Genomic DNA, 17,795 nt, shown 5'->3' on the forward strand with positions numbered 1-17,795 from the left:
GGGTCGCGGCTGTACAGCGGGGTGAGCGCGGCGCCGGTGTGCGCGTCCATGGGTGGGTGGCAGGGCGCCGGCGCCGGCGCGCGCGGGGCGTAGGACGAGGAGAGGAGAGAGTGCGGCGCGAGCGCTCGAATGTGCCGCGCGCTGTAGCTGGCGCCCGAAATACGCTGCGCGGGTAAGTGTTTTCAACCGCGCGCCCAACCCGTTATAGCGCGCGCGCCGTTTTTGCGCGCCCGCTGGAGTAGTTTAGCGCGGCTATTGGAGATGCTCTTACATTGCTTCCATATGCACCAAGCAGTGAGGAGAGCCAAAGAGGTAAGCCGCGGCGCATACATGGTGTGGCGCCGGTGGCTAAAGATGCGAGCTAGTCTAGAAATAGGGCGTCCTTGGAGGGGATAGTCACCATCAAACAACATGAAGCCATGATTTCATGCCATACCTACCGGACCGAACACCCAGGGAGCAGGCACGTCATGGTCTCTGGCTCCTGTGCGTGCACACTGTCCAGGGCGAGTCGCTCAGCAGTCCAGCATCGATTTCTAAAGGCGAGCCATAAGAAGATCTTGATGCGAAGGGGCGCCCAAGTTCTCCAGGTCAAGTCCCGTAACCTATCTTTACTATACAGCTAAGCGAGACACAAACTTTTTTTGCAGGTGTTCAATCTATATGTTTTTATCACTATGAAGCGTTCTACTCAAACTCGCTCTACTTGTCCGACTTTAACATGGGCAACTAATTAATTTATTCTTATGTTTTTTTTTGCGGGTAAATATTCTTATGATTCTTGGTTCAGAAGAGATAATAAGGGGGTTGGGAGCCAAAGCTTACTAGTTTCCTTCAATGTGGCGGGCCATACCCTCCAAGACTGGTGAGCAACGGAGGTGTGGAATTTCGGGAGGGCGTAGCGGCCAAGTGGTCGAGGTTTGGTGGAAGCCGGCTAGATAAATAACAGTTGGAGCTATTTCAAACAATTTAGAAAAAAGATTTGCAATCTAAAAAAATTATATAATGTTTTTTCTTTCCTTTGAGACACCTACAAGTACAGACTTTGGCAGGAAGGTATGTATCAAAAACTTCTAACTAGGACATGTTCAGAATCTTGTATCCTGGGGAATGGACACAAATGTTCATGGCCTATCTACGATATCGTCTCACTCTCACCACTTCTATAGTCACTTTGTTATAGCCGTAGCACTATGTGCGCTACCGGGCATGGTATACATGGAAGCAGTGGCGAATCTAGACAGAAACTGAAGGGTAGGCTCAAAGTCTGTATCATATGCCAATATCTGTTGGATTGGGGTTGCAAGTGGCTGAACTGAGCCATGAAACTAGTAGTAAAAAACATTCTTGCAGTGCTGGAGGGGGGGCTCAAGCCTGTTAAAGCCCCCCTAGTAGATTCGCCCCTGCATGAAAGACAACATCAAGAAAAACTCGCGTTCATCTGCTCACGGAACTTTCTGACAAACATTTTGGCAGCCTGGTCAATATCGTCGTCCATGTTGAATTCCAAGCCCTCAGCCTCCAGGTTGCTCCTCATTGCATTCATCACCGAGGGCTCGTCTCCCTCATCACCATTAGTGTCGTACTCGTCAGTGTAATAGAAATCGTCACCGTTGCTGAAGCTGGGGTGCAGTGTCTAGTCAGGGAAGCCACCAAAACCATCCTCTTGACAAAACAGTGCTAAATAGTGGGAGGCATCAACCATCTCACCGCCATGGCACGTCGGCTTCGCGATCTTGCAGAGCATGAGAGCCTTGTGGTAATCCACTTTTGAACACTTTTCCCGGCCGGACAGAATGAATGCATGGATCCTGTGAGAAATGGCACCAACCGTGGCCATCCTGCTCTTGCTCTTCCACATAGCTGCTGCCTTCTTCAGGAGCGGTTGGGCCTTCTTGATCTTCTTTGTTGCTTATAGGTGGTCAAACAGCTGCCTATCAATGGCAACAACTAGTTAAGGAATCGTACTCTCTCAGGCTTTGCATGAGTAGACCATTAAGGGCATCTCCAGCCGTTGGCCCCCTCAGGACGCATAAAAATCGCCCCCAGTGGGCGAGCCGCGATACAATCGGCGCTGGGGGCGATTTTGCGCCCAGTCGTCGCCCCCAGGCGCCGAAATTGGTCCACTTTGCAGCCCAATTTCGGCGAATAAATGGCCCATATGATCACATTAGTGCCGGCTCAAATACAAACGGGGACTAATGAGCTGAACATTTGACCCTTTTTCTACTAGTGACATGCACTCACCGTGTGACTCTCATTGGACCTTGGTGAAGTGTATTCTCCATTACATACGCGACACCACGTCCTTGGGACTCACCCTGGCGGCCTCCGCCTCCTCCTACCTCGTCGCCTACTCGGACGCCGACTGGGCAGGCTGCCCCGACACCCAGCGCTCTACGTCCGGCTATTGCGTCTACCTTGGGCCATCGTTGATCTCTTGGTCATCAAAGTGACAGCCCACGGTCTCCCGCTCCAGCACCGAGGCAGAGTATCGGGCCGTGGCTAACACCGTGGCCGAATGCTCTTGGATCTGTCAGCTGCTCCAGGACTTGCTTTGTGTTGTTCACAAGGCCACTCTTGTCTACTGCGATAACGTCAGCGTGGTCTACCTCTTCGTCAACCCGGTGCACCATCGACATACGAAGCATATTGAGTTCGATATTCACTTCGCGCAAGAGCAGGTTGCCCTTGGCCATGTTCGGGTTCTCCATGTTCCGACTATGCAACAGTTTGCTGATGTGATGACTAAGGGATTGCCTACTTCCGTCTTTGAGGAGTTTTGGTCCAGTCTCTGTATCTCTGGTGACGCTTCGACTACGCGAGGGGAGAGGGGTGAGTATATATGTGTTGCATGTATTACGTATATTTTAGCCCGCCTCCTGGTTGTCTATAGTTCAGGTCGAGGCCTACCTGTATTTATATATACGTGCACCAGCACCCAATCAATACAATGAATATTGTATTGCCAAATCATCTCTCTACAATTAGTTTGGGTGTATGCAGGGATCCCTATGGACCTTGTACTTTTCTGTCTTGGGGTCCCCGTGCATAATTTTCAGGACATCTGTCAACTCCCTAGTTTCTCTAGCAGTCATCACATTTGTTTGTGCGGGTATTCGGATTGTTGAGTAATGATACACGGGTTTATTCAAAAACAAAAAACTCTATTTTATTACCCAAGAAGGCTTCGTGCGCCGCTTTATAAACAAAGCAACCCCCGGATAAAAGCAACACCCAACCGAAAATGGAGGTCTACAGAATACAATAGAGATTCACAGCTAACGAAAAACGAAAAAACAAATAAGTATACGACGCATGTTGGGAGAACAGCAAACACGCCCGCCAAGCTCTATATATGCATGCATGTTTGAAGAAAAGAAACCGAGGCTACGTACGTGCCGTGCGCTCACTCTCACGGCAAGCACGTGCCGTGTGAAACTGAGACTGCGTACTTCCAAGTCCCAAGTCTTCATCTCCATAATGGTATTGTGACTTTTGACTTAATGAAGAAAAAACTCCCATCGATCTATCACGGAGATTGCTTCTACTTTGTACTACGAGCGAGTAGCAAAGCACACGGAGGAGAAGGAAAGCTAATTAAGCAGATCCCACGTATAGCCTCACGCCCACACAAAGCAGCGGAGAAGAGAAGGGAAAAACAGAGACGCGCTATAGCTGCAACCTTTGGAATTCTGAGCATGAACCACACGGCCGTAGACCGGCAAGGAAAGCTGCCCGGTCTGCTTGCTTTGGGCAAAACTATTCTAAGCCATCAATCAGCTAGCTTTACCACCTGATTAAAGGAGAGATATTGGCAGTCTGGGACAGATGCCTTTTGTGACTTAATGGAATATATATTTTCCCATTGCCCACTGTCAACATCCTTTTAGTGCTCACTCCACATGTCAATTTTTCCTCTCTAATGCTAGCTGCTTTCACATGCTTTATTAGGCGAGGTACCAAAAATTTGATCGGGACATGAGCAAGGCTAGTTGCAATGTTAATTGCATGCTCAGCTTCCGACTATAAATACACCATTGGAGCCTCGGGACAAAGCCCATGCCTCATTTCAAGCAAGCTTCTCTCATCTCTGTATCCCAGTAACCTAACCCATTCCAAGCCTGAGGCACCACACCTTCTTACGCGTTAAGCTGCTCGACCACCTCAAACAAAGATGAAGATCGGGAAGGCTTCTGAGCTCGTGAAGAAGGCAGCAGCGATGTGCAAGAGCAAGACCGGCGTGCTCGCCGCCAGGCTCCTCATCCCCGCCTCGCTCCAGCGCCGCAGGATGGCCACGGCACCAGTGGTCTCTCACAAGATCGACGCGCTCATTATGGCCGACTGGGAGAGAGTTGACTGCCACAAGGATCTCACTCTCCGCACGGTCGAGAAGAGACTGGTCGTCGTCCATGAGGATGATTTGGCGGCCAATTTCTCTCATCACTTGGCGGTGTTCAACCAAGAGAATGGTCATGGTGGCTGCCATACTGACAGGACACTGCATCCCCTCTTCAACGACGACCACAAGAACTGTCGTTACGCTTACGATGGTGATGTGCCACTTTATTCATGTGATCAAGACGATGATGATGAGCCTTCAGTCATGGATGTGATCAGGAATAACCGAGAAGTTGAGGGGCTGGAGTTCAATATGGAGGAGGAGATTGATCAGGCCGCCGATATGTTCATTAGGAGGTTCCGGCAGCGGTTGAACGAGGGATTTTAGGGTCTTGTTTGCACATGCATGTACCTCGGTCTAGCGAGTTGTCTTCTTTTTAGGTGCCCACAAATTAGAAAATTTTGTAGAAATCAATATGAACAGGTAGGAGTTGAGGCTTGACAAACAATGATCCTCTTTATCATTTATTATTTTAATAATTTTGTCAACATCCAAGATCCCTCGGCCTCGCCTACCACTCCCCAGCTCCCTCTCCCATTACGCCCAACCACCCCGCGCCTTAGAAAACCTACGGTACATATGCATCACTTCTACAAATGGGGACACTTCCATTGCCCCCTTGTGTTTTCTTTAATTCTCTTCGGTCTTCTTTGGTTTGGAGGAATTTCATAGAAATTTTTGTGTTTTCTTTCTCTTCAGCCTCCTTTGGTTTGGAGGAATTTCATAGGAATTTTAGATGATAGGATTTTTATATGATTTTTTTCTTTAGAGCCCTTTGGTTTATAGGAATAGATTCATATTCCTACTTAGGATTGGTTCCTATCTTTCACATTTCATAGGAAAATAAAAATAAGCCTAGACTCAATGAAAAAATTCCTTTGGTGTCAACCAAATGACATCTCGTTTCCTATTCTTATTCATAGGATTTGAGATACATGCCATCTCATTTCCTACAAAATTTCTATTTCTATAATAATTCTATCCTATGAACCAAAAGAGGCCTTCAAGTCCCTAAAGATTTTACCAAAAAAATTCACAATTTACATAAGTTGCATCTTCTAAGTATGCCGCTGCCATGGCGACTAGTATCTCTAACTCTCAAATAAGAGAGCTAGCCTACTCCCCCGCACGATCCAGAGGATGCTGCTCCGGCTACTGCTGCTTCCTTCCCTCGGGAATACACAAATGTAAATTTCAGGCGACTTGCATTAAAGCATCTTCAACGGGTGCACAAAAATATTGTGCCCTAAAATAATTTTATCATGTCACTATAACATTTTTAGTACGCCGGACCCAATGTTGCTTTAACAGATGCCAAAAAACACGCGCTCAAAAGAACATGCAGTGTAAATTATGAAGCGCGCGCAATTCGGCGCCTCGAATTTGTAGCTTTTGATAGCGTTTTTCAGCGCGCGTCCAATCATTTTTTGCACGTGCACTATTTTACAGCTTCCGCTGGAGCTGTCCGGCGCCTAAAAAACCCAGATTTTAGCGTGCGGTTCTGTTTTTGGGTGCCTGTTAGAGATGCTCTTAGCTGAAGTGGAGTAGGAAAAAAAGGTTGTATGTCCAAAGTAAAAGGAGGCACGTGTGGCGAAGCCGTATATATGTTGCCCTTAGAGCATCTCCAACAAGCGCCGAACGCGCTGCGCGTAAAAAATTGCTTTGCCGCGCGCCCATCGTCTGGTTTGGCGCGGCGCAGCGCTGGCTCCAGCAGCCGTGCTAAATGCAGCGCGCACAACTCGCCGGGACATTGCATATATGACATTTTAAACACAAAATGAAGTTGAAACATTCAAAATGCAATGAACATGACATATAAAATTTCACACAAACAAGTTGATGAACAAAAGTTCATGCCCACAAGTTCAAAATCATGCCCACAAGTTCATCCAACCAAGTTCAAAATGCAAATTAAGTTCAATACACAAATGGAAGACACATCATTCCTTATCCTTGTCTTCGTCCTCGTCCTCATCTTCGGAAGACGATTCTTCCGCCTTCGAAGATGAATCTTCATCCCTCTCCTCATCGCGCACCGCATCACGTGAAACTCCAACGGTGTTGGCAAGATCTTCAATGGCATCTTCATGGGAATGTGTGCGAGGAGGCACATCGAAAGACATTTCGCCCATGGCGGCCGGAGGTGCACCCATGTCGGCGCGTGCGTCCATGGGGTGCAGTTTGCCGGGCCGGCGCGCGCGGGGCGTAGGAGGTGGAGAAGAGAGAGTGCAGTGCGAGCGCTCGAGTTGCCCTGCGCGGAAGCGGGCGCCCCAAATACGCCGCGCGAGATAGCGAATCCGACCCCACTCCCAACTCCTTATACCGCGCGCGCGGTTATTGCGCGCCCGCTGGAGCCACCCGCCGAGTTGTGCGCTCGCTAAACTGGCTAAATTTGCGCCGCGGCACTTGTTTAGCGCGCCTGTTGGAGATGCGCCGAACGGCCGCGCGCAAAAAACTGCTTTGCTGCACGCCCATCGCCTGATTTGACGCGGCGCACAGCGCTGGCTCCAGCAATCGCGCTAAAAAGCAGCGCGCGCGACTCTCGCACAAACAACATATGCATTCCATAACAGAAGCAAAAAGATCAAACACAAACAAAAATAAATCAAAATAAATAGTTCAATTTTGTTATTACAACTCAAACAAATAGTTTATCGTTCAATACAACAAATAGCGCAATAAACACAACAAATAGTTCAACAATACAATATCGAAAGCACAAATCATGATGCTCTTTGTCGTCCATTCCATGCCCATCACTCCTTAATGAAATCCTTCTGAAGATCATTATGCGCTGCGGGACGTCGAATGACATGTAGGAGGCAACAAAACGGGCCACCCTTTCAGCCCTCCGTCGCACTCGCACGGGGTGTCCCAAGAGCTCATACTGAGAGTAATCTACATCTTGGCCACGCTCATTCTCGATGATCATGTTATGCATGATCACACAAGCGTGCATGATGTACCAAAGCATTTTCTAGTCCCAAAATCTAGCCGGTCATTTTACAATAGAAAATTGGGCTTGCAAAATCCCAAAAGCTCTCTCCACATCTATTCTAGCCGCCGCGTGAGCATTATGGAAATCAAGATTTTTCTTACCTTCTGGCTTTTTCAACGGCTTGACAAAGGTATGCCACTTTGGATAGATGCCATCTGCTAGATAATAGCCATAGTTGTATGTACGGCCATTTGCTATAAACTGCACCGGTGGCAACTCACCATTTGCAATCTTATTCATCAGTGGTGACCGGTTGACAACATTGATGTCATTCAAAGATCCAGGCATTCCAAAAAATGCATGCCAAATCCAAGTCTCTTGATCGGCCACTGCTTCAAGGATTATAGTAGAACCCTTTTTTTGACCATGGAATTGCCCATGCCATGTCTTTGGACAATTCTTCCAACTCCAATGCATGCAATCTATTGAGCCAAGCATGCCAGGAAAGCCGCGAGCTTTGTTCATCGCCAATAGCCTTGCGGCGTCTTCAGCATTGAGAGATCTCAAATACTCCTCGCCAAACACTTGCACAATTCCGACTGCGAAGCGCTTGACACACATGATGGCTTGGCTCTCACCCATAGCCAAGTGATCATCAACTAGATCAGCCGGTATACCGTATGCCAACATACGCAAAGCGGCTGTCACCTTCTGAAAAGTGTTATGCCCGAGCTTTCCGGCTGCATTCCTTCTTTGCTGAAAAAAGCGGTCATGGCTCGCTAGTTTCTCTGCAATGCACCTGAACAACTCGGTGCTCATCCTAAACCGACGACGAAAATACGACTCGGGGTATGTGGGATTCTCCGTAAAATAATGCCTGATCAATCTGTTGTGGGCATCGATCCTATCCCTCCAAATTTCCTGCCGACCCATAACCGAACCATAGTGCTTCGGTTTTTTATTGATATGCATAGCTAGGATCATTGCAAGATCCTCCTCCTCTTCCATATCAAATTCTTCTTCAGAAGAATCATACGACGAACTCATCTACAATGTTCAATACTATGCTATAAAAACTACAATCAACATGCACGAAATTCATGGCTTTTGAGCAATACATACCTTCTAGGCGTTTTGTCGAACACCTTGCGGGCGCCGAGCGGCAGCGAGCGCGCGGGCGCTGTTCGTCGGAGGACGGACGCGCGCGAGGGGCGGCGGGACTAGAGGAGGGGCCGGAGAAGCCGCCGCGGGGCGGGGATAGGTCGGGGAAGCATTCAAAATGGTCGCCGGGTGGCGTGGTCGGCGGCGGCGGCGTGGCTGGATGGGGGTGGGAGTTGCGAGCGAGCGCGCGAGAGCGGGCGCAGCAAATAAGTGGCGCGCGATTGAGTTTCGGCCCGCGCGCTGAACTACATATGCCGCGCGCGCTGTTTTTGCGCGCGCGCTGAAGCAACTATACCGGTTGCGCGCGCGCTAAAACGGGCAATTTTATGGCGTGGCGCTAGTTTGGCGCGGCTGTTGGAGATGCTCTTATATATTCGGGAGCATCCAACAGCACTGCCAGTCTTGCACGGACGTCTATCAAATCAACGAACTAATTTATTAATCCTCTAACCACTGAACCCTTTAGATTTCGTGTCTGTGGCCAGAGCCTTCGTGCTCGTGTGTGTTAATTATGGTTGTTATGTTTATTAATTTATTAAAGCCGGACGTCCCTAGTGTCTTCAATCTAAAAAAATATTAATCCAGCATCATGCATGTCAGAGCTGGAGGTGTCATGCCGATGCCGGGAGCACCACCTGCCGGAGAATCTGGTAGAGAGCCCGGAGGAATCCCTTGTGTTGCTCTTCCTCAGGCAACCTCAGCATGCTCGCCACCTTATCGAACTTGTCATGTCCAACTGAGGCGTCCCCCGGCGAGGGCACCGGCCCGACCCCCAGGTCCTTGTGGAGCTCCGGCGGCGACAGCGCCCATTGCATCGCCCAGATGGAGAGGGGCCGCATGTAGTGCAGCCCGCATGTAGTGCAGGTCCTCTGCCGTCCAAGCCTCCGGCGTCTGGAACGCGTAGCCGAAGCCGTCCTTGGACCAGTTGGCGTCGTGGGCGCCCTTGGCCGTCCGGAAGCCGGCCTCCAGCATGCCCTCGTGGATCATGGCGGCCGCCACCGCGTAGGTCGTGCCGGGCCATATCTCCTTGGACTGCGTCGACGACATGTCGATGCCGCCGTCCGGCCGCATCCCGTTCACCGCACCGACCGTCCCGCCCTTCACCCGCATGACGTTGTAGTCCAGCACCGTCCCCAGCGCGCTCCGGGCCTTCTCCTCCTCCAGCACCGGCTCCAGGCCGCACGCGCGAGCGTACCACTGCCCGGCGAGCTGGTCGGCCATGATGGAGGAGCTCGTCTTGCCGCCGCTGTTGTCGTAGCTGAAGTAGGCGCCGTTCCAGAGCTCCTCGTCGTACACGCGCCTCGCCATGCGGTACCGCGCACGGAAGTAGAGCTCGGCGTCGCCGTCGCCGACGATGCGCGCCATGGCAGCGGCGGCCTGCAGCGCCGCGACCCAGATCCCGCCGGTGTAGGCGCTGACCCCGGACACGGACCACAGGTCGTAGGTCTGGTCGGGGCGGCCCTCGTTCTCGACCATGCCGTCCCGGTCCCGGTCGAACTGGTCCATGTACGCCATGGCCAGGTACACCGCCGGCCACGCCGCCCTGGCGAAGGCGACGTTGCCCGTGGCGACGACGGCCCGGTACTCCGGTAGACCTGCATCACGAACTTGGGGTTGAGGTCCTTCCAGCGCGACGGGTCGTGGAGCATGTAGGCGTTGAGCTCGAACCACGGGTCGTTGAGCCCGACGTCGTGCGGCACCGAGCCGAGGACCTTGCGCGGCACGGTCTTGCCGTCGTTGAGGGTGCGCATGGGACGAGGGTCGTGGAGGAGGACGGCGCGGGCGAAGTCGCGCTGGAGGCTCAGCTCGATCTCCGGGAAGAGGGAGAGCAGCGCGAAGGAGACGTAGAAGTAGTGCACGTCGTAGGTGTTCCACATGTGGTACTCCATCGACTCCAGGTACAAGAACTGCCCCACGTTCTCCTCGCCGTCGCCGAGCAGCGTCGCCCCGAACGCCGCCGCCGACCGCAGGCGCTCCGTCACGGACGTCATCTCGCCCAGGACGCCGTCCACCACCGGGACCGGGGTGCCACTGCCTTGCAGGTCTGTGCGGCGGAACACGTCGAGGGAGAATGGGTCTTGGGTGCCCGTCCCTGATGAGGCAACGCTCATCCTGGGAGGCCGTCCATCTGTGACGACATTTGCCAGAGATTTGTTCTCAGCTCCGTGGTACGATCGAATTCTATTCTGCACGGCATGCAGATCATAATATACTTGCTGATGGTGATGGAGATACCTGTCCATATGGTGCCTCCAGCGATCAGATAGTAGAGTTCGTTGAACAATGCAACCGGATACCATTCGGGCAGCCTTTTGTCCTGCAGAATAGGCGTCTGCCACTCTTGGATTTTCGACTCCCACTCCATGTGTTCTACACTCACACAAGGAAGGAAGGAATATCAAATGAGCATCATCAGAATCAAAACCAATGTCGTTTCGTTTCCCCGGCCCCTGCGTGTCCAACAAAACAATCACCAGGGCTAGCTTACCAAGAAGAGCATCATGAGCCAAGCTCTCTGCAGCAGCATCTCGATCCAAGCCACAGAACTTGGTGTACCTCCTGCTCCAAAAAGCTTGTCAGTTATCACAATGAAAAACAAACAGCTACTACCTCTGTAAAGAAATATAAGATCGTTTAGATCACCTGTGATACGTTTTCCCGTCTGTGAACTTCACCTCGGGGCACGACCACGACAGAGCAAACGACACCACGCGGCTCCCCCCTGCCGGCACCGTCGTGGCCGCAGCGACGGCCGCTCCGATGGATGATCCGGGCTTCAACACCCTCGGCTCTTTGCCGGTGCGGGTTTCGCTGAAGGAACCATGTTGTTTGATCTCCTGCCACATGTCCTTGGCCGTGAAGTCGCTTGACTCCGACGATCCCATCGTGAAGAAAGGGCAGTCCGTGACGCGAACGTCCTCCGTTTCTTGAGCCGCAATGGCGAACGTCACCAGCGGGTGCCCATCCGCAGTCCTACATCATTTGGTGCCAGCCATCCCAAGTTTCCTGTTACGCTTGCAGTTCATCTGTATCATTTCAGGTTTTGCAAGACGAAATGTTTACCGAAAAAGGCTCACGCCCCGCTTTATATATAAAGCCAATGCCAAAGCCAACATCCAACAGGTCCACACACACAAAGTCCACATGCACACAGAGTCCAAACAAAAGCAAGCATCAAGGGTTACGGCTGAGGGCACAGCTCAACAAGCCCAACACACACACACACACAAAAAGGCACACGCGCCAGGAGGGAAACATCCTCTAGTCGGGTTCCGGGGGTGGCGGCGGGAGCGGAGGCGCCAGGCGGAAGGCCAACGAACGGAGGTCGGTGAGGAGTCTGTTGATGGCGTCCCGGTCCTGAGGGCGGCTAAGCGGCCGCCAGAGCTGCAAGTAACCACACATTTTAAAGATGGAGTCAGTGGCACGCCGAAGGGGCACCTTCTGAATGACAAGCTTATTGCGAACCGTCCACAGCGTCCAGGCGAGAACCCCGACGCACAGCCATCTAATATGTCTATAGCGAGGGAGGGAGGCTTGAATTTCCGCAAGCAAGTCAGGGAAGTTGGTGTTGCACCACTGTCCCCCAACCGTTTCGCGGAAACAAGACCAAAGGAACTGTGCCGTGTAGCAAGAGAAGAAGATGTGATTAGCGTCCTCTACCGTGCCACACAGGGGGCACATTCCATCGCCAGGACCATGGCGCTTAAGAACCTCAACGCCGGTCGGGAGGCAGCCGCGGATCCATTGCCAAAGAAAGATCCGAATCTTTAGGGGGAGGCGGATGTCCCAGATCAGACCGAAGGGCTCCGGGGCTGACGAGGGGGCAATAGCCGCGTAGAGGGATTTAGTGGAGAAGCAGCCGGAGGGATCTAGGCGCCAGGAGATGGCGTCCGGAGAGTCGGCCACGTCCATAGGTAAGAGGGCGATGTCCTGGAGGAGGATATCCCAGGCAGCCACCTCAGCGGGGCCAAAAGGGCGGCGGAACGCGAGGCGCCCTAAGTCAATAAGGGCCGCCTCGACTGAGACCCGAGGGTCAACTACAATGTCGAATAGGATGGGGAACCGGGCGGCTAGAGGGGCATCTCCGAGCCATCTATCCATCCAGAACAAGGTCGAGGCTCCAGTGCCCACCGAGATGGATGTGCCTATACGCAAGACCGGCAGCAGCTGGACGACGGCCTGCCAAAACTGGGAACCGCCAGAGCGTTGGCAGAACGCGAGTGGCTGTCCACGCAGGTACTTATTCTGGATGATAGTGAGCCAGAGGCCTCCATCCCCATTGGCAATGCGCCAGAGCCAGCGGGTCAAGAGGGCGATGTTCATGCGCCGAGAGGACAGAATCCCAAGCCCGCCCTGGTCCTTGGGTTTGCAGATATCTGGCCAGCTGACCATGCGGTATTTCTGCTTGCCCTCCTCCCCAGCCCAGAAGAATCTGGACTGGTATTTGGCGACCTCCTGATGGAGCGTTTCATGAAGGCTATAGAAGCTCATGAAGGCTAGCGAGGAGTTGATAAGGATCACGCGCGCCGCCTTCGACAGCCAACGCCCTTTCCAGGGCTCTACGCGATGTTGCATACGGGTCACCGTGGGGCGGAGGTCCGCCACGGTGAGGCGCGTGTCACTAATGGGGATCCCCAGATAGGTCGTGGGGAAAGAACCCAGCCGACAGTTAAGCCGGTCGGCAATGGACTGTGCGTCCTCTGAGGGGTAACCGAGTACCATCACTTCGCTCTTATCAAAGTTGATGGTGAGGCCCGACATTTGTTGGAAGCACAGAAGAAGGAACTTTAGGTTGGAGATCTCTAGGGCGGAACCCTCGACCATAATAATGGTGTCATCCGCGTATTGGAGAAGGGAAACACCTCCCCCTCCAACAAGGTGCGGGACAAGGCCTCGAATATGCCCAGCAGCCGTGGCCTTATCCAAGATGGCGGCCAGGGCATCCACAACCATGTTGAACAAGAACGGCGAGAAGGGATCTCCCTGCCGGACCCCGCAAAGGGTAGGGAAGAAGGGCCCAATGTCGCCGTTGATGTTCACCGCAGTCCGACCACAGGAGACGAGCTGCATGACGCGGGTCACCCAACGGCCATCGAAGCCCTTGCGGAGCAGGACCTCCCTCAGGAACGGCCAGTGCACCGTGTCGTAGGCTTTGTGGAAGTCCAGCTTAAGAAAGACCGCCCTATGGCGCTTCAGGCGGACCTCGTGGAGGACTTCGTGGAACACCAACACCCCATCCAGGATAAATCGGCCTTGAATGAAGGCGGATTGGTTCGGGTGGGTGATTGAGTCCGCAAGGAGGGTCACCCTGTTGGCGTACCCTTTAGCCAGGATCCGAAAAATCACATTAAGCACTGTGATGGGGCGGAACTGGCGAATATCGGAGGCGCCCGGGACCTTGGGGATGAGGGTCACAACCCCATAATTAAGGCGCCCCAGGTCCATGGAGCCCGAGTAGAATTCCTCAAAGAGAGCCATGACCTCAAGCTTGATGGTAGGCCAGAACGTCTTGAAGAAAGACACTGGTAGACCGTCCGGTCCCGGGGCCGAGGAGGGGTTCATCCCCTTAATGGCAGCGAGGACCTCGTCCTCGCTAAAGGGGGCAACCAAAGCCGCATTGGCTTCATCCGAGACTACGTGCGCGCCCGACCAAATGTCGTGGGCGAGACTAGCCCCACCGCGCGGGGTGGGGGTAAATAAGGCTCGATAGAAGCCATCCACATGAGAGCAGATGGCCGCGGGGAGAACTAACGGCGAGTCTCCATCCCACAGGCAGTGGATGGAGTTGCGACACCATCACGCTCTCTGTGTAAAACAGAATGGCAACAACCAATAATTAAGGTCGTCAGTCAGAGAGATTAGATTGCTGCTGCATGCATGGCATGAAACACAAAGTGTGCGGAAAATCAAAAATAATTTGACGCTCATTACATCATCTTGGAGTTGGTGTGATTTCCAGTCAGCTCTGATCTCCCACCAACTGAATTCTAGAGGATGAACAAATAGATATTAGGTCTTCACTCACTGATAAGGTGTTTTTTTTTTCTAATCTTCGTGATAAAATGGCAACGTGTTGGCTTATTGCACTTACAGCCCATGTGAAGAGCAATGTTACATCTGCAGGTGTTCTCCCAGAATTTTGCACCTGCAGCAAGACAAATCAATCATAACTAAGTGCTGAGCTGCAACATGGAAAGTACATGTGGTGTTATTGGATTAAGTTGCTGAAGAAGAAAATGTACCGTAAAAGTGAAAACTGCAACAGGGAAGCTGCTCTCCTTGTAGTTGTGAGGGATGATCGGCGATATCTGACGGCAGGTGATCTTGATTTCAGGGTCAGGCTCACCTACATGGCAATTAGTATACATGGTGTACCACAGAAATCTTCAGTTAGTACATGTATCTATCAGGTAAAGTAAAACATAAGAGAGCATACAAAATCTTGGAATTTACCATCATAAACTGTCCAAGATCTTGGAAACAAGGCATGATAAGTACAGTTTTTCTCCTTAAGCTTCCAGTCCCAAGATCCAATAGTGGCCTTATCGACTCCCCTGCAAGTATGCACAATGAATGATATCTCTGCTCTATCTGAATGGGCAGAAATAACCTTGTCGAGATCCACAGCTTACTTGAGGGCATCAGCAGTCGGCGCAGACAACACCGTCGAGTAGCTCTTTCCGTTGGGAAGCGAGACGAACGCCTAGACAAGTGAGTAGTGGCAATCATTTACAAGTTCTTTACAGTTAAGACTTATTATAAGAGTGACACTAGGAATTGCCAATTGGGAAATGGAAGAGTTAAGTATAGTTACTGAAAATTGGTTTGCAAGGATAGGTTTTTCTTCATATAACGCTGGGAATATCTGAAAATGCTGAAAGTATCCTCTGTAGCTTCTCCCAATGCTTCCTGCACTGATAAGAGGATGTGTTTTGAGAACAGGCATGTAGCATCTAGAGTCAATCAGATATAGAGAACATGTTTGGGTTAAAAACCGCCATGGCGAGTTTGAAGGTGATAAAAAAGCCTAGACTTTTGCCGGCTTGGATGGCGGTCCAGCAATAGGATAGGTGTTTAGTCATTGTGTCCTATTTTTGCCGGTTGTGGCGACTTTTCTACTTTTTTCGCTTTTGTTTTCGTACTTGAGATGGTACTCGTATTTTGACACTACATTTGATTAAATAAATGGCTGTGTGCATCGCTTGATGCAGAGGTCGGGGGTATTCCTCCTTTTCGGAAAAAAAGAAGAAAAAAGACCACCATGGCAAGTTTCAAGGTCATAAAAAAGCCTATATGTACCTGATTGGCAGTGAACTTAGCTAATTCAGATTCTGCAAAGAAAAGGCAGAAACTTACCCAAGGCCACCAATGGGTAGGCCACGGTAGCAGTTGTCCATCCATTTCCTGAATGGGTCATATTGTATATCCTTCGCAAAAATGAAGAAATTTTCGTTAAGTTCCATGACTAGGCAGATTAAATTTAGTCAATGGTATATTTATATATGTTCAGCACTCACCCGGCCTTTTCCCATTTGATCGGCATTTACCATCAGTCCCTTCAGAATCAGAGGTATCTGAAAGACCACCAACAAGAATTTGTTTAGTATTAAGTTCACAGAGGAATAACATATGTAGTACCCGTTGCTCAAAGCAAACAACAGTGTTGTTTCATCTGTCGTCAGTTGCTTACTGGCATGGCTGAGCAAGCCATATGCAGCATGTATCATTGCCAAATGCCATCAGGTCTTGCAAAGTGAACAGTATGGGAGAGTTCTCAAAACAGAGTATTGTATTTGATAATTTTGAACCTTTTTTTTTTGCATCGCCTTCTTTTGAAACGAATGAGCTAGTCATGTTTAAAATACTCTACCATTTTGATAATTTTGAACCTTTCATATTCTTCAGAATATGCTCAAAACAGAAACCTCGGAGCTATAAAGTATGTTCAAATACGTACGATTGATATCATGTCATTCATGGTCATGCTAAACTGTTCGATCTTCTTGCCTTCATCATCAAATTTCCTCTGCCAGGTTCTTGTCGCTGGTTGTGCACAATTGATGTGCAAGCGTGCCTAAAGTGGAAAAAAATACAGAACCCATTAGTGCCAGTTTAGTTTGCTGATAAAGGCACAGACAGTACGGACAGAAGCATTTCTAGAAAAAAGCCTTGATCCAAAAAAGCTTGCCCTCACCTTTGTTTGCTCTAAACCTGCACTTCCCATCTTGGTTACAGTACAGACACCGTTTGGGTTGAAGCAGATCAGCTATTTGGATGTGTAGGCAACAGACATATGCATGGTTAGAACTTATAAGGAGAGAGCCACAAACAGTTCTTGGAAAAAGGAGCTGAGTCGCGATCGAGTATAACGATCTCCACTTATAAGACAGAAAAGAAAATGAAAACGAAGCGCTGGCGACGCAACGCAAAAATCTATGGGTTGGACGGACCCCATGTTTCCTGGAAAAATTCCATTTTCCTCGCTACTCCTTTTGTCTCCATCATCCGCATTATTGCTGTCCCTCTCTTTACCCTAAATAAGCTTTTCTAGGGACATCACATCTTTGTTTAATGTGACATGTTTATTGGAACATCATTATGGAACAGATGATGACCACTGTATCCACCCCTTGTGCAAATCATCAATGCAAGTTTCATAGCCCTTTATTTCAGAAAGAAAAACGAAGAAAGATGTGGAAAAACACAGTCATTGCTAGATTCAGTTGCAGAAATATCCCGGCACTAAAACTCATGTCTTCCTGCATCCAACTTTCAAGCGCCAATGCAAGAAACCATACAGAGGTAGAGGACTAACCAAGGGAGAAGGCCAGCAGTACCTGGATCTGAATGCTTCCACTCTACCACACCAGCTGCATCTGCATTGCTTGCTTGGCTCCTTCAGGAGATCCTCGGCTTGTCCTTATAGGACTCAGTTACTCAACGCAATGCCCAACATGAGGTCTTATTGTCCTACAAAACAACAAATTTATTTTTTATCCTTGTGCGTCAGGATGGTTGAACTGTCCTTTTTGCCCCCTTTTGTTAATGATAAGAAGTCACATGGGCACAGATTAGTGCCAAGGACACTAGCCATTGAGGCTGCCAATCAAAAACCTCGCAGTCAATTGTTATTTGTTGGGTAGCCTTTTATTGTCTTAGCCATATGAGTATAAAGGAGTTGGATCCTTGTATGGTAGCAATATGTAAAGTGGATGCTCAAAAGCAAACGGATAGCTAGCAGGACAAAGACGTTATGTTAGCTTTGCCAATGGGACTGTTGAAATTAATCGCTTC

At 50.4% G+C, this 17,795-nt stretch overlaps 1 protein-coding gene and 1 pseudogene across 1 annotated transcript; one reads left to right on the top strand and one right to left on the bottom strand.

The window, feature by feature from the left end:
* Positions 1–4,082: 4,082 nt before the first annotated feature.
* LOC119297631 lies at positions 4,083–4,885 on the top strand. Its single transcript, XM_037575349.1, has one exon. The coding sequence runs from the start codon at positions 4,178–4,180 to the stop codon at positions 4,727–4,729; it is 552 nt and encodes a 183-aa protein (XP_037431246.1). The 5' UTR covers positions 4,083–4,177; the 3' UTR covers positions 4,730–4,885.
* A 4,104-nt stretch (positions 4,886–8,989) lies between these two features.
* Positions 8,990–17,397, bottom strand: LOC119302254 (annotated as a pseudogene).
* Between the last annotated feature and the right edge of the window lie 398 nt (positions 17,398–17,795).

This window comes from Triticum dicoccoides, chromosome 5A (genome assembly GCF_002162155.2).
Source record: "Triticum dicoccoides isolate Atlit2015 ecotype Zavitan chromosome 5A, WEW_v2.0, whole genome shotgun sequence".
NCBI lineage: Eukaryota > Viridiplantae > Streptophyta > Magnoliopsida > Poales > Poaceae > Triticum > Triticum dicoccoides.

Bases quoted from the DNA above. Each gene is read 5' to 3' on its own strand.
- LOC119297631 (XM_037575349.1), top strand. From the start codon at position 4,178: ATGAAGATCGGGAAGGCTTCTGAGCTCGTGAAGAAGGCAGCAGCGATG.